The 17,148-nt window shown below is 43.5% G+C and overlaps 1 protein-coding gene across 1 annotated transcript; it reads right to left on the bottom strand.

The window, feature by feature from the left end:
* Window positions 1–6,376: 6,376 nt before the first annotated feature.
* Window positions 6,377–16,832, bottom strand: ATG101 (autophagy related 101). Its single transcript, XM_018567625.1, has 3 exons — window positions 16,679–16,832; window positions 12,660–12,929; window positions 6,377–6,948 (listed from the first exon to the last, which is right to left on the bottom strand). Exons 2-3 carry the CDS (start codon window positions 12,909–12,911, stop codon window positions 6,544–6,546), a joined length of 657 nt encoding a protein of 218 aa, XP_018423127.1. The 5' UTR covers window positions 12,912–12,929; window positions 16,679–16,832; the 3' UTR covers window positions 6,377–6,543.
* Window positions 16,833–17,148: the final 316 nt, after the last annotated feature.

Here is a 17,148-nt window from a genome sequence, read left to right as displayed (position 1 = left end):
TTGAGCCCTACTGATTGCTCACAGACCAATTGGTATCATTGGAAGAAGGAGAGAGTCACATGTTACCCAATACCTGTAAGTACTAGGGTTTCTTGGGGCATTGGAGAGTGTCAAAGGTAAGTACCAACAGGGAGGGTCCTTTTCTGTAACAAACCTGCGATTTTGGCCTCAGCAAATTATAGGTTAGTATAAAAGAGGCACTGTCAGCTGAAGGACAGAATGACAGCACCCCTGTTATCCCCTCCAGCAAGGTATAGGCACCTATCCTCACTCCCACACTGTCTTCCCACTGAAGGAGTTCACCTTGAGTAGGCATCAGTGTTGCATGTTGAATGGACAAAGCGACAGTGTCTGTTTTAATGCTGACTGAAATGATACAAGATGTGTAATAGTAGAAAACAGGAAAAATCAGTTTTACCAATATGTTATGTAAAGTTCACTGCAGCTGTGCTGTCCACTGAATGCATCTTAATCAGTTTGAGATTTTATATTCCAGTTAAAATGGAATGAGTAGGCATTTGTTATGAATTTCTGGGGAAAAGTACGGAATAATGCTGTGTGTTTTTGTGGTCTGCAACTTCCCTCTCATGCTCCAATGCGTGTAGGTATGGCAGCAGTATTTTGAGAAAGCAGGCGATATTTGTTTTGTAGCAAACACTGGCATTTAGCAGGCTCGCATTTAACGCACTTATAAATCAGCATATCAGTATTTATAGTGATTTAGCTGTGGAGGGTGCCAGTGTCATCCATGTAAAGCTCCTGGAGGCTAGAGACCATGGGCTTTTTTATCTGTGCTGTAGACCACACAAGGGAGCTCACGGCAAGAAGCAGGTACTTTTTAATATAGTTAAGGTGATATCAACTGTAAATATTTATGACAGTTTGTTTCTAATACTTAGTCCCCATTCACATCAGATGCATTGGCATATGTTTTTAATGCATGACAGTGCAAGGACATCTGAAAAGAAATGGGTGTGAATAGGAGCTGTTCACACCAGTGTGATGCATTAATGTGAGTTGCCTTGCACTGAAAAAAGGAGAGCAGGCTCTACTTTTTTTCAGTGCAACACAACACTTGTTTAATGAGTGTTAACGCAACGCACGTCAATCAAAGACAAAACAAACACCTTATATAGCTTAGCGTAAAAATCAATAATAAAAAAAAAATCAATACAGTACACATCTACGTACTATGCCAATGCAAGTGAATGCCCTTGTGTTGCGTCACATCCAATGCACACATTTCCTTGTGAATGCACCCTGAATGTTGTTTGGCTGATGAACCTTTTAACGCAGTATACATGAATGACCAGTAGATGATACCAACGTAGTATTTATTTTAGCATAGCAGATATTAATAAATATCATATATTTATATTTTAGACAAAGGGTACTTAAAGTGGATCCCCAGCCAAAACATTTTTGTAAGCTTTGGATACTTTGGGGGAAGGGTGAAAACATTTCCCACTTTTGTAGGTTTTAAATGCAATGGGGAAGGGTTAAAACTGCTCGTTTTCTGTAAGTATGGATACAGTGTGGAAGGGTTAAAAACTATGTTGTGTATTATCGTCATTTATTTCTTTATCAGGAAGCATTCTCTTCCTGTGCCTTTTACTTTTGTCACTGAGGAAGATGGGTAACATCTCTTCAACAGGATCACGAACACCAGTAAACCCCCCCTTTTTTGTAGAAGGGTTATACAGTAAATCCTTTGTTAGATGTTTACTGTTGCTTGTGTGCCACTGGGAATATTTATTTCACCTGATACCCCAATGACGGTGGTCACCAAGACTAAAAGTGGGACCCAGACAGCAGAAAAACAGCCTCATTCACACTGGCATGCCTGCATTTAGCTTCCTTTTTACCTGCCTTTAGATATTCCTGCTGAATAAACATAAACAGCCAGTCCGCTGCTCCATTGATCCAGGAGGATGTACCTGTACCTCCTCCCATGGCCGCCTGTGTGCGCATGCCCAGAAGCCGCTGCTCCAGCTGTCATTACACAGTGGAGTGCATCAGTTTCAGGCACACAGCCAGTCTGATTGGCTACCACAGTTAACATTGCCAAGCCCCCCTCTTACAAACAGAGGCAGGGGAAACTAAGGAAAATGATTAATTAATGAGTCGTTCATTCATTAGTTCCCGGTGAAAACAAGCACAAAATAGTGTGCTTGTTTTCACCAGGAACTAATGAATGAACGACTCTACAGTTTATATCAGCTCCATGCTCTCTCTGCTCCAGGTTGTGTATTAACTCTTTCAGGGTCAACGTTATGCCCATAGACATTACATTGAGCTTCTGATCAGGTCCGCCTAAAAAACTGACAGTCAGATCATGCGAAAGGGGACTAAGGCTCATCATGAGCTTCTCAACAATGCACTCTTCTTGTTTGACTCTACATAACAATCAATTCTATGGCCTGTACTTCTACCATTGTTTAATCTTCTAATTGATTGCATTGTATACCCAGTGTATGCCTTTATTATAAATAAAGAATATGCCAAAAAATACTAATGGAGAGCAAATAAAAAAATGTGCTTCTTATTCTTTTGCTGTTGTGTTAGTGCATGTATATATACCAAGGGAAAAGACCTGAGGATGTCTATACATGATAATGACTTTTAAGGACAAATATATCATTTTTACAATAGTTATAGGTAATCAATTCTCCCTTTCGGTCATTATCCTTTTGAAAAATAGGAACATATGATGACTGCCGCTGACCAAGTCCATGATCATCATACAACCATGTCTGTTATCTTTGGTTTTATTAAAGCGTACGTAAAGCCAAACCCTTGTGTATTATTTGTTTGTTGTCTGTTTACCATTGGGAAATATCCCTTTACTTTCTGTAGCAAAGATGCAACAGGAAGTTGATGGTTCTCCTAAAGTGAGGGGAATTACCCTCTTATATAGTTGTCTACCAGAACAGGTGGCCCCATTGGAAGACTCACCCCTTGTTCCAAGGAAAACTCTTTAATTTTGGATTTCTAGACGACAATGGTCACCAGTGCAAATAGAGGAGTCAGTCTTATATATGGAGACACAAACAGCAATACAAACTTAACAGGGGGCCTAACTCAGTGATTCTCAACCTTTTTCCAGTCACAGCACCTTTTATAAGTATGCAAAATCTCAAGGCACCTAGTCTAGTCAAAAATAAAAAACAGGTACATTTTTTTTTTTAAATGATACGTGCCCACCCCTTCAAAATCAATACCAAACCCTTATCATAGAAAGTTGAGTTTCCGCTTCACATCAGAAGCCTCCCTCAAATAAGAGTAACCTCCTTTCACGTCAGAGTCCCCCTTTACATCAGGAGCCTCCTTCAAATCAGAGCCCCCCTTTCACCTCAGAGTCCCCCTTCACATCAAGAGCTTCCTTCATATCAGAGTCCTTTAGCAACAAATTTGAAGGCACCCCTGACAATGCCAGAAGGCACCCTGGTTGAGAAAGGCAGGTCTAACCATGCTCTAGGTTTTGCCTAGAGATACACCTTTAATCGTTTGACTAAGGTTCTCAGCATCTGGATCATAAATTCTGTATGTTTTTGTACCCCATTATCCACCTGTATCATCTCAGGCAGCTTTTGACAGGTCACCTTAACCCTGCCAATTGCTTCCTTGTCAGCTACCTGACATCACACACTATCTTCCAGCTCTTGGATGTGCGAGGTGGAGCAGTTGACGAGGCAGGGACACTGCCAGGTCATCTTTCACTCCAAGAGTAAGGCACAGGCAAAGTAAATGAACCTAATAATGGGTCAGATGAACATTTTTCATAAACAAGCCTACACAAATAGAGTAATTTAAGACTGAATATTCAGATTCTTACATAAACCCAGTCTTGGTTCTGTATAAGGGAGCTTTTTTTTTCAGATTCCATCCTGTACAGCATTTCTTGGCTTGAAGGCCAAATCTGGGCTGCTTTTAAATATACCCCCGCAGTGAGGTCCTCCCCACACTGCATGGGTTATATGCTTGCTTGGCTAGAAGGGACAGGAATAAGTACAAATACCTTATTCTTCACTCACGCTGATTTCCTCTTTGACCAGTCCCCTGAAGCCGCTTCATTCGCTGTCTGGATGGTCACAACTCTCTGAAATCATCACGTACGTACAATGCATTACCACCACTACTTCAATGTACGGGAGGATAGTAAGGGCCTACTCACAACCTGGAGCATTGGACAGTGGGGGGAACGAGGAATATGGTGTTTGTACTTATTCCTTTTCCCCCCTAGCCAAATGAGCATTTAACCCATGCAGTGTGGAGACCCAGTGCATGTGTACATTTAAAGCAGCCCAGAGTTGGGCTTTAAAGTATATAAAAGGATACATATATAAAGAATATATGTAAGCCCCCTTATCTCTAATTTCTTCATCACCTCCTCCATATAATTTCAGTCAGTACAAGTGATCAATAGTGCTCATATGACATATTTATATTGCCTTATGAGTACGTCAGACACAGCTTTTATGGCCTAATGCACTGAGGTTAAATGTATTTTTTAACCATTAAACTGCATCGAAAACAACTCCATTATTATTAGGATGATAATGCTTTGTGCAAATACATTTATTATGCCAGACCTTATCAGTCTGTAGTCTGAGATTGCTATTTAACTATAATCAGTTATGTGTGAGCAGCTGAACTATAGAAACATTCACTGAGAGGTTGTAAGCTAGGAAGAGAGAATCGGAACCACTTTTTGTCCTGCATGTACCTTTATGGAATTCGTACTATTGCCCTGAAAAATAAACATCTTTTGCTTTCCAGTCATGGGCAGCCATGTTGAAGTTGGGGCACTTGTTCTTGCCCCAACTTTGATTTTTGTCTGCCACTCGGGTTTTTTGGGGTGCCATACCATTCACATATCCCAGAATGTAATATAATTGGGGTCCATGTCCTGGACTTATGACTGACCCTCCATCATCTACAAATTATTCACTTTTATACCTCTCAGATCTTAAAAACCACTACAGCACCACTAAAAGTAGAATGTAGCATCCCACTTTATTTACTTGGGATATATTCTGCCAACCTTCCAATGCAGGACCAACATGAGTGATCGCCAAGATTCTTGAAGGATTACCCAATTGCCATAAGTTATTAAAAAATGTAACTTCTGTTTAATCAACAAGGTTTTTATTAGTTTTAGACCAGAGAGGGTGTGGGGGCTAAGAGCAGGTAAAGCTGAACTCCACAGAGAGAAAATCCTCCACATCCTATTCCAGAGACTCAAAAGGAAGTAAGAGCAAATTCCTTCTAATTGTCATGGAATAGGTGTTCCCAAGGCGAAGATAATCCTTATATTGGTGTTCTAATTTTGTTCCCATCACTTTCTATCCCAGGGCAATGTTCTGTAGGACAAATAGAGAGGGTGAATGGAGACACCAGAAGAGGATAAAAGCACAACTAAGCACTACATTGATTGTTGGGAGTGCAAGAAAGAATGTTATTTCCTTACAATATAAAATCAAATGTGTTTCAGGGGCTCTGGAATGTCCACCTCCATCCAAGTTTTAATGGTTGATGCTGAAACCCAACAATATACTTTGTGTCCTGGGTTCTATGTTGATTATGCTCCATTAACACTTTCAACCACAGCAAGTTATAGGTCAAACATCTCACATGTTTGACCTGGTCAAACATGTGAGAGGTTGTAGTTAGTTGGGGGTGTGCAGTGCTGGCATTTGTTGCTTTATACACTTTTATTCACTGATATACTGGATTTGCTGTGAATTTCAATAAAGTCTGCAGTATTGGAAATCTCTGGATAGTGCGGTCTGTTCGTATACTGCTACATTCCAAGGTGGAGACGCACCTATTGGACCAGCACCTGGGGAATCCTGATGGTGGCTAAGGAATTGGAGCGGTGAGATTTCCTTTGGCACTACAGCAAGTTCTAGGTTTCCCTCCACCAAGCCCCAAATCCTGTTGGATTATATTTGATGTGGAAAACAACTTTCATCTTGGACTCCCAACAACTAGTGTGGTGCTCCGTTGTTCTTTGTCCCCATTGAATTTAGTGTGATGTGCCCTTTTGTGACCCTTTCATGCATTACAGCTAGCTTACCAGAGAGATTTCATTCTCCACCATAGACTTATTACACGGGGATATCTAATCTTCATCTTTGGATTGAACACTCTACACTCTACCATCTACACTCTCAAAAAAAGCAAAGAAACCTGACAGAAATGTTAACTCTTTCAACTGAAAGCAGTGTTTTGGTTGCCATAGATATTGTACACTTTAATATAACTCCATATATAATGATTTATCAAGGGTACGTTTTCCCATTACATCTAATGTCTTAAAAAAGAAAATCAATATAAAGTATTTACAATAAAAAAGGACAAAAATTAGGATACCTTTTATTAAGTATAAGAATTACAATATTTTACACACCTTGAAAGAAAGAGGTAATAACTATATACAAACTGACCACTGTTCTAGGATTCCTTGCCAATCAGTGTAATTAATGAGCATAAAATGAATGATTGCAGTTCATTGTATAATTAGTTTGGGTACATGCAGAGCTACAGTGCCAGTGTGTCTTTGATGAGCCTCCGCATTGTAGTAGTGACAGATGTGCCCAAAGAGTCAGTGATCTGATAGGAAATTTTGTACAGATAAGGCTGGACATCTTTCAAAGTTGTATCAAACACATTGTCCACTTCTGATTGTGTTGGCATTTTTGGTAGATATTCATGTCTGTTCATCACTTCCACAATGTTAATGATCTTTTCTCCCAATTTCTCTCCCACTTTTTCCCTACAGATCTGCCTCTCCTGCTCAGTGGCCAGTGACACGATGTTGACTTTGATTGCCCAAACCTCCCATGGGATGCACTCATCTGAGAATGGCCAGCGGGACTTCTTCTTCTGGTAGAATTCAAGAGAAATCTGACCAATGCCGTCATTTCCAGAATTCCTGAGAGCATCCTAGAAAATAAAATGATTATAGGTCATGTATTAAAAAAGGAAAAAGGGCAAACACACTCATTAAAAAGGAGAACTATGAGATGAATGATTTCCACTCACCTCATAGTTCTAGCCGACCTGTGACAATGAGACTGTCACAGGTCGGCTCAGTAGATCGGGAGGTGAGCGAACACATACCAGGTTCGCTCACCTCTCGATCCTGTCACGGCTCTCTGCTGTGACAGGGGGAGGGCTGGATTCCCCTCTCCCCGCTCTGATCTGCCAGCGCTGCCTGGCGGAACGGATAGGGGAGGGTACACCTGGCTCTGCCTCTAGATAGGCAGAGCCAGCTGTCACTCACGCAGCTGGGCGGATCCCGACGTCTAAGTCGGGATCCGCTCCGGCGTCTCAGTATACCGCGTGCTGTAGCTCGCGGTATACTGAGCTTAGGGTAACGGGAGGACGCTAGTTTGTGTCCTCCCGTTACCATAAGGAGAACTATGGGGAAAAACACTGACCCCATAGTTCTCCTTTAACTTAGGCAATAAGGTACAAAAATTACCTAAGCTGTAAGAGTTGAGCTAAATGCTGTTAATTTAAAATCTATTAATATGTAATCTATCAAAATGTTCAGTTTACAAATAAATATTGTGTTGGTGTGAAATTGTTATTTTTTCAGAATGGACATTTAAAAGCTCAACTCTAGGCAGTCAAACATACAGATGAATACATATGATATCTGGAGAGCAGTTTTAACTGCTAAATGATTTTTATTTCTTTTATTCTTGAGATTTACACAGCCTTGCCACACAACCTGAAGACTTAACTTTTCTCTACTGCCAAACAGGTCTTGTCCCTGCCCCCAGCATGTGATTGGACAGTGAAAGAAAGCAGCAGACTGATGAGCTCATCCCTCTACCACCCTGCCCCTTGTTAGAACATGAGAACGGCTTTGTTCTCTCCTAGCCCGAGCTTGGCTGTACAGGGATTGTAAGAGGCCAATATCAATTCACATCCAGGCACTTACATTAGTTGCATTTAAAATACACTTAGAGAATTATGAGGTGAGTGATTATCACTCAGTCTCATAATCTGAGCTGACCTGTGACAATTAAACTGTCACAGGTCGGCTCAGTAAATCGGGAAGTGAGCGAACATATACAGTCGCTCGCTCACTTCTTGATCTATCCCTGCAGAGAGCTGTGACTGTCACTCACGGCTTCCTGCAGGGATCCCCCCTGTCCGATCCTCCAGCGCTGACTGGTGGAACGGACGGGGAGGGGGCGGGCACAGCTGGCTCTGCATAGGCAGAGCCAGTTGTCAATCCCGCACCTGGGTGGATCCAGACAGAATTGTCGGGATCCGTTCCGGCTGCGGCGTCTCTGTATACCGCGAGCTGTTGCTCGCGCTATACTGAGCTTTGGGTCACGGGAGAACGCTAGTTTGTATTCTCCCGTGACCCTTAGGAGAACGATGGGGAAAAGCCCTGACTCCATAGTTCTCCTTTAAAGAAGATCTCAAGACAAATGTTTACTTTTAGTTTTAAAGCAGAGAAGAGTTCAATACCCTGAGTGGTGTTATTTGTCAGCCATGTCCCACTGGGGAGATTTTCCTTCATTTCCAGTCCCGTATACACAACAGGAAACTTTCGACAGGAAAGTGAGGGAAAGCTTCACACAAAATACTACATAGTTACATAGTATTTGAGGTTGAATAAAGATACAGGTCCATGGAGTTCAACCTTTGTGAGCATGTGTGTATATGAATGTCTGTGTGTTCCAGTCTTTAGGAGTACCTTTACCCCTAAACGTTATATATTCTCTGGGGAAGGTATCCAAATGATTTTTGAATGATCCAATACTCTCAGCTGATACCCCTGCTTGTGGAAGAGAGTTCCACAATTTTACCGCTCTAACTGAAAATAATAGGTTCTGCTTCTCTGATGTAAGGCTATTCATTTGGGTGCTAAAAATTTGCAAGCAAAATACTCAGTATCAGAGAAAAGGGGAACAAAAAGGAGTTATACGCTGGGTGAAACAAAAATGTTTGACCAAACTCCAGGGTTTCAATAGACTATTCAGAAAAATGTTGTCCCCTGTAAACAGAAATCCCTCAAAAATGGAGATGGTCTAGTGAATAGATTACAATTTATAATGTAGTATAACAAAGTTTAATAATCATATACACATAAAGACACCTATACAAAACATCTAAAAACAATTAAAAAAAGCTTCCCTGGAATCACCTGGATATAATGATACGGATGTTAAATATATGAATCTCCTAAAAGGGCAAGAAGTCTCTGGTGCAGATATAATAGTAGTATATCAAAAAATAGAGTAACGGAGCTGTACTCACGTTGTGTGTAACCCGTGAAGGAGTAGTCCTGATTAGATCCCACAACGATACATGCATGTAGTTGTTTCCAAAAAAAAAATGTATCCGTTTATAACAATTTCATTTCAAAGGATCCGCTTCAATGGCGGAACGGAGGCTCTGTGAATGCTTTCCTCCCCGTCTGTTTTGACTCACACCACTGTGTGGGATTAGGTTCCAACTCAAGGAAAAAGCCTCACAGAAAGTTTCCACACGTGCGGCCGCACTGTAAGGTGGAAGGTGGTGGAGTTCCCACAGCGGTGTGTCCGGTGACATGGCAAGGAATGGAGGCTGTATAACTTTACACTGACAGAGGCTCGCTCACGTCTCCCGGTCTTGGCTGCAATAAACAAAATCAGCTGCCGCTGTGCTCAGGCAGTGTCCGCATCCGGTTTGCTTGGTCCTTTAGACTCAGAGGCTGTAGAGATTTTTTTCAGAAGAAGAAGCCCCGGCCATCGGGGGGAAACGCGTCAGGATAGCGTGTGTTCCAGCTTCCCAGGACACCCACTATTGACCTCTAAACGTTCGGGTGAGAACAAAACAAAAAATCTCTACAGCCTCGAGTCTAAAAAGGGCAGGAAGTCCCTTCAAACCCGATGCGGACACTGCCCGAGCACAGCGGCAGCTGATTTTGTTTATTGCAGCCAAGACCGGGAGACGTGAGCGAGCCTCTGTCAGTGTAAAGTTATACAGCCTCCATTCCTTGCCATGTCACCGGACACACCGCTGTGGGAACTCCACCACCTTCCACCTTACAGTGCGGCCGCACGTGTGGAAACTTTCTGTGAGGCTTTTTCCTTGAGTTGGAACCTAATCCCACACAGTGGTGTGAGTCAAAACAGACGGGGAGGAAAGCATTCACAGAGCCTCCGTTCCGCCATTGAAGCGGATCCTTTGAAATGAAATTGTTATAAACGGATACATTTTTTTTTTGAAACAACTACATGCATGTATCGTTGTGGGATCTAATCAGGACTACTCCTCCACGGGTTACACACAACGTGAGTACAGCTCCGTTACTCTATTTTTTGATATACTACTATTATATCTGCACCAGAGACTTCTTGCCCTTTAGGAGATTCATATATTTAACATCCGTATCATTATATCCAGGTGATTCCAGGGAAGCTTTTTTTAATTGTTTTTAGATGTTTTGTATAGGTGTCTTTATGTGTATATGATTATTAAACTTTGTTATACTACATTATAAATTGTAATCTATTCACTAGACCATCTCCATTTTTGAGGGATTTCTGTTTACAGGGGACAACATTTTTCTGAATACAAAATACTCAGTAGTAGGTGTTACACTGGGGGAATCAGAGATAGAAAAAGATTTGGGGTCTTTGTAGACCACAGACTTAGCAATAGCATGCAATGCCAGACTGGATGTGCATCCATATCTGTATGGATGTGCAAGTTCGGGTCGGCAATTGGCCATGTGTAGCCATGACTTGTCATAGAGATGTTCACAGGAGGCTGCACGCTGCTACACGCAGCAACTGTCCCTCCCGGACGCAGGTTTCTGCACGAACATGCATGCAACTGTACAGCTATAAACATACATAAATGAGGCCTTAGAAAGGGTATTTATTCAAGGGGCTAATCAGTACTTTTACCCCATTACAAAACACTGGTTTGGCCTCTTTTGAATATGCAGTACAGTTCTAGTAGAATGTCCTTGAATTAAAAAGAGTGCAGCGAAGGGCAACACATTTCATAAGGTGGCTGGAGGACCTCAGCTTTGAGGGAAAAATAAGAGTAATATGAGTAGATTACTTTTATTTAAATTAAAGTAGGGATGTTTAATGGAGACATGGTCACTATGTACAAATTCATCAATAGTGACTGTAGTGATGGTAACAAACATTTTAGAAGACATGCGGCCACAACTTGAGGTTGAAGGAAAGGAGGTTTAATCGGAATCTTTTTTTTATGATTAGAGCAGCAAAATTGTGGAACTCCCTTCCCCATGTAGTGGCATCGGCTGGGAGTGTTGGCAGCTTTGAAAAACTTCTAAATGTCTTACTCAATGGCCACAAAATACAGGGGTATGTATATTCTAAGACGACTCAAACTGACACAGTGGTGTCACAAGAAGGGTTCGAGGGGTGTAGCCTGCACCGGGTGACACCATCAGAGAGGGTGAAACCAAAATGACTGACAGTGTGGTTTGATCCCTTTTGAAAAGTCGGGCACTCGGTCATGGAGAGCTCGACAGCTTTACTAGAGAGGAGGGGACCTGGTGGCATACCTTATCCCGCCGGATGAACGCCCACCCCCCTCTCTCCGACGGCAGTTAAGAACGCGTGACGTCTTTACACACGTGCGTCATAACATTATGACGTCCCAGCGGGTGATACAAAGCCTGGGGATGCCTCTGAACTGCCACACACATAGGTTGGACTGGATGGACCTGTATCTCTATCCAACCTTAAAAGGAGAACTATGGGGTTAAGGCTTTTCCCCATAGTTCTCCTTAGGGTAACGGGAGGACACAAACTAGCGTCCTCCCGTCACCCTAAGCTCAGTATACTGCGAGCTACCGCTCGCTGTATACTGAGACGCCGCAGCTCAAGCGGATCCCGACAATTATGTCTGGATCCGCACAGCTGCGTGAGTGACAGCTGGCTCTGCCTATCTAGAGGCAGAGCCAGCTGTACCCGCCCCCTCCCCCATCCGTTCTGCCAGTCAGCTCTGACGGAGCAGAGCGGGGGGAATCCAGCCCCTCCCCTGTCACGGCAGAGAGCTGTGACAGGATCGAGAGGTGAGTGAACATTGGTATGTGTTCGCTCACATCCCAATCTACTGAGCCGACCTGCGACAGTCTCATTGTCACAGGTCGGCTAGAACTATGAGGTGAGTGAAAAGCACTCACCTCATAGTTCTCCTTTAACTACTATGTAACTTTACATATGGAACCATTGTGAAAAAAACATGCGGCCATTTAAATTAGCAAATAAGGCATAGCGAATGCAGCATATATTAGGATTTTGTGATGTGAAGTTTGCAGCCAGAAAGATTAAATTGTATCTAAACCTTTTACTTTTCTTGGATAAAGTTAGGAGTTAGAACCTCTGTCAGTTTGTATTACTGCCTGGGTCCCCACTAGGGAGATTCATCCTCTCTATGACAATGGTCGCCAAGACAGGAAGTCATGGAAACAGGAATAAAGGGGAAAGCCTCCAATGAGGACACCTGTTCCATTGACAACCAAGAGGGAATGTCCCTCAATTTGGAGAGATTTTCTCTCACAATTGAAAAGAGGTCTCCCCAATGACATACAGATACCACTGACAGAGATTTTTACCATTCCCTAGCAAAAATGGAAAAAAAAAAAAATGCAGTGGCCTCACCTTGAATTCACTAACTGCCTTCCTCAGAGCTCTGTCCAGCTCATCTGAAGAAACCCTGACGTAAGTGAACTCTATGAAATCACAGTCCATGTCCTGAGTTCCCACAGTGCCAATAGAGTAGGTTCCTTCCTTCTTGTAGTGGAACTTGCCCGTGCTACGGTGAAGAAGTATAGTATGTAGTACGGCCAGCATTGCCTCTTCTACCTGACGGCCCTCTACGGACACTTCCAACACCTCTGAACGGCAGTTCATTGTGATTTAATAGGATGCCTGTAGATACACAATTAAAATATGTAAGCAACACATTCAGCGCATATATAAAATAGACCAGTCAAAGGAATTCTTTGTGAAAGTAAAGAATTAGAAAACTAGCAAAGTATTATTCACTTTACACTTCTTCGCTATAACTGCAGGAAACGTATTACACACCAGTGGTAATCAGAAAGCTCACATCAATATTGTGCATTTTATATAATAAAATAAAATTTCCGATATAGAGTGGAAAGATAGGAGTGCTGATCAAGGGATCCATTCCAGGAATGAGGAAACACTTGACACTCCCATGTGACGCCACAATGCCTGACCTCACACAATGTCCCAACTACTCAAAGCTCATTGAGCGAGGTCAAGGAGTTGACAGGTCATTGTGTCGCCACAATGCCTGACCTCACACAATGTCCCAACTACTCAAAGCTCATTGAGCGAGGTCAAGGAGTTGACAGGTCATTGTGTCGCCACAATGCCTGACCTCACACAATGTCCCAACTACTCAAAGCTCATTGAGCGAGGTCAAGGAGTTGACAGGTCATTGTGTCGCCACAATGCCTGACCTCACACAATGTCCCAACTACTCAAAGCTCATTGAGCGAGGTCAAGGAGTTGACAGGTCATTGTGTCGCCACAATGCCTGACCTCACACAATGTCCCAACTACTCAAAGCTCATTGAGCGAGGTCAAGGAGTTGACAGGTCATTGTGTCGCCACAATGCCTGACCTCACACAATGTCCCAACTACTCAAAGCTCATTGAGCGAGGTCAAGGAGTTGACAGGTCATTGTGTCGCCACAATGCCTGACCTCACACAATGTCCCAACTACTCAAAGCTCATTGAGCGAGGTCAAGGAGTTGACAGGTCATTGTGTCGCCACAATGCCTGACCTCACACAATGTCCCAACTACTCAAAGCTCATTGAGCGAGGTCAAGGAGTTGACAGGTCATTGTGTCGCCACAATGCCTGACCTCACACAATGTCCCAACTACTCAAAGCTCATTGAGCGAGGTCAAGGAGTTGACAGGTCATTGTGTCGCCACAATGCCTGACCTCACACAATGTCCCAACTACTCAAAGCTCATTGAGCGAGGTCAAGGAGTTGACAGGTCATTGTGTCGCCACAATGCCTGACCTCACACAATGTCCCAACTACTCAAAGCTCATTGAGCGAGGTCAAGGAGTTGACAGGTCAACAGACTGTTAGATTTCGGCTGACCTCTAACACCAACAAGGAAGCAAATTAAATATGTCAATAGTAAGTCAATACAGCTATAACCACTGCAGAGTGAATATTCAGATTTAACAGAGCCCTCGCCTCCTGAGCAGCGCTGTTGATGAGAGCAGTGCTTGGGGAAGGATGTTGGACCAATAGAGAGCCGGGTTGGTGCTTTGTGTGTGAAAGCCACGGTCATACTCTATGCGCTGGCAGCACTGGGTATTTTTTACCCTTCCTGCAGCACTTGGCAATAAAAAAAGCCCCATATTTATTACTGTATATACAGCATGGCAGCATTACAGTATTAAATAATGAAGGTTCAATTGGTCTCTGGAAAACAATCCTTTCTTTCACCCCATCCTCTTCTCCCCATGTACAGTTAAAATAAAAAAATTAAAGCTGAACTCCAGGCACAAAAACTTTCATTAAATATATTACTCAATATACAAATTATATAAATCCACTTTGTGTGCAACGAATACCTCTGCGAACCCTGATATTACCTACATTTGCAAACCCAGTTATTACTCAGTTACAAAGTAAATAAAAATTGAAAAAATGAAAACCAGCCCCACTGCCCCATCTGCATGCGAATAAACGCACAGTGTTTTCATCTGTGATCGCGTGCAACCGCACGAGCAGGGTGGTATTGCAGCAGGAAAACGTGCAATCTGCCTGGCACGACTGGGGTGCCATTAGAAAATAATGGCACTGCCAGCGCGATCGGCAGTGGTGTGCGAAACTGAGCGGATGGCTGGGTTGTCACGGATACGCACACCACCGCCGATCGTACCGTCAGTGCCATTATTTTCTAATGGCACCCCAGTCGTGCCAGGCAGATTGCGCGTTTACCTGCTGCAATACCGCCCGGGCAATCCCACACGATCACGGTTGAAAACACTGCGCGGTGCATGCCGTGAAAATAGGTACATCTACCTTTTTTTTTTACAGCGATTGCCACGCAGATGTAAACCCCATACGCAACCGCACACGATCGCACGTCCTGGGAATCCCCAAGTCTGCACCAACCCTAAAGGGTATATTCACTTTCCCAAGTAATTTGGGAAAATGGAATTACCCGCACAAATCTCCCTCCCACTATACTTACCTTTCGTCGACCGGTCCTTCCCGTCCAGCAGTACGGGTGTACTATCTGTACCTGTTCCATGTATTCTGAATTTCGCTCGCAAATTGCAAGCATTCGTTGGTCAACACGGTCACTGACCAATGAGAAACGCTTCTTAGCACTGCTAAATACGGTTTTGGTTAAAATTATTTTTTTTGTATCAGAACAAGTAGATTGTCATGAGGGACAAGTAGATTCGGCCCCCGCTTTAGTCCTTGGACAAGTAGTTTTTTCAAAAATGTCCACACCCTGTAAGAGTAGTAATGGCATAACTGTGCTGTTCATATCCTGTGCACAGAACAGAGCTGTGGCAGGGGCCGATTAGGTCCACCAACTACAGGTTGCCTACAGAAAACTACAAAAGGGGGTGGAAACAAGACCAGTTACCCTGTACAAGGAGAGAGAGCAGCAGTGGCTGGTCATTATTACAGGAAACCCCCGAACAGAGGCAAAGTTTCACACTGGATTTCTGTACAGTTCTGAAATAAATACACAAAGCATACCAAGATTCAAGTAAGAATACTCGTACCTCTTGTATTTAGACAATATTTGATTATGCTGGTGCTTAGCTTTAATGCATGTACTTTAAGAATACTTATTTCTACTGAAATCATCGCATTTCTTGGTAAAGTCCGACAATCTCTGCTAGCCAGGAAGAGGAATCTGTACAGCACCCTACATCTCATGCCGTGGATCTAGGATTGGGGGTGGAATCTGATATGGGCTAAAGGGAAGGCAGGGGTGTCTTCTCTCACATAAAGCTCAGAAACAAAATGATTGATGGCAGAGGATAGCTGTGGGGGGGGGGGCAACGACAGTATGGGCCCAGGGGGAGAAGGTAAGGTGAGTTCAAGGTAACTGCTGCAGCTTCAGAGAGTTACAGTATATTGTGGAGATGCATGCTTGCAGAGAATTGTAAATATTCATTTTCAGCAAAGGAGAGGACTTGATACAAGTGTGGGAAAAGGGGAAGCTGGAGTTCAGCTTTAAATCATCCCCCAATCATGCTGGTCCTGGCTGTATCTGATGGTTAGCAACTTCTACACCGGGGGTGGGCTACTCTGGCCCTCCAACTGTGCTTTAACTACAAATCCAACATGCCTCTGGGTGGCATGCCTGCTACTGTCAGTCTTGCAATGCCTCATAGGACTTGTAGTTCCACAACAGCAGGAGGGCTGGAGTTGCCCACCTCTGTCCTAGACTGATCTATAGTTTTGGGAGGCCTGTCTTTACTTATTTCCCGTGATTTGGAGATAGGTGCACGATCAAATAAAGAATAGCTGTTGTGGATATGTCATTCCCTGCGTGTGAAGTACAAAACCGGAACACACATGTATGTGAGCACACTCCAGGTACATCCAGCGGCCTACCCAGTGGCTCCAAACAACGCTGCCATGGCACTTACCGCTTAGAGGGGACAGAAGGACTACTGCTGTCGGTCAGTGCACTCATATAGAGGGACAGCAGAGGGAAGGCCCGGGGTCAGATCGACCGATCACCTCCAACGCAGCCGCAGCTCTTACCCCCAACTACCTGCTGCTGACAGAACCAAAACAATGAACGTCACTGGACTGTACCACCCTCACCGGAACACAGTCTGTACACAGCTCCTATCACCGTTTACTGGAAGATTGAATTTTATTTGTCTGCACTTCGAATAAAGACGCTGTAACGTGTTTTACCTTTTCATGATCTATCGCACAGACAGCTTTCGTCGTCCAAGATGGAATTTTCGTCTCCCTGTCTTGGGTAATGGTGTATCCCGCCCTGTCAGGTGGGTGCTTGAGCGCCCCCTGCCGGCCACCGCAGTGAAGACAGGAGAGAAGAGATGAGGCTCTATGTTGGAGCATGTGAAGAAATACATGTCTATACATC

This window comes from Nanorana parkeri, unplaced genomic scaffold (assembly GCF_000935625.1).
Source record: "Nanorana parkeri isolate BGI_ZX_2015 unplaced genomic scaffold, ASM93562v1 scaffold1076, whole genome shotgun sequence".
Lineage (NCBI taxonomy): Eukaryota > Metazoa > Chordata > Amphibia > Anura > Dicroglossidae > Nanorana > Nanorana parkeri.
Note: the sequence above shows the minus strand (reverse complement) of the source record. Positions and strands in the feature narration are given on the sequence as shown.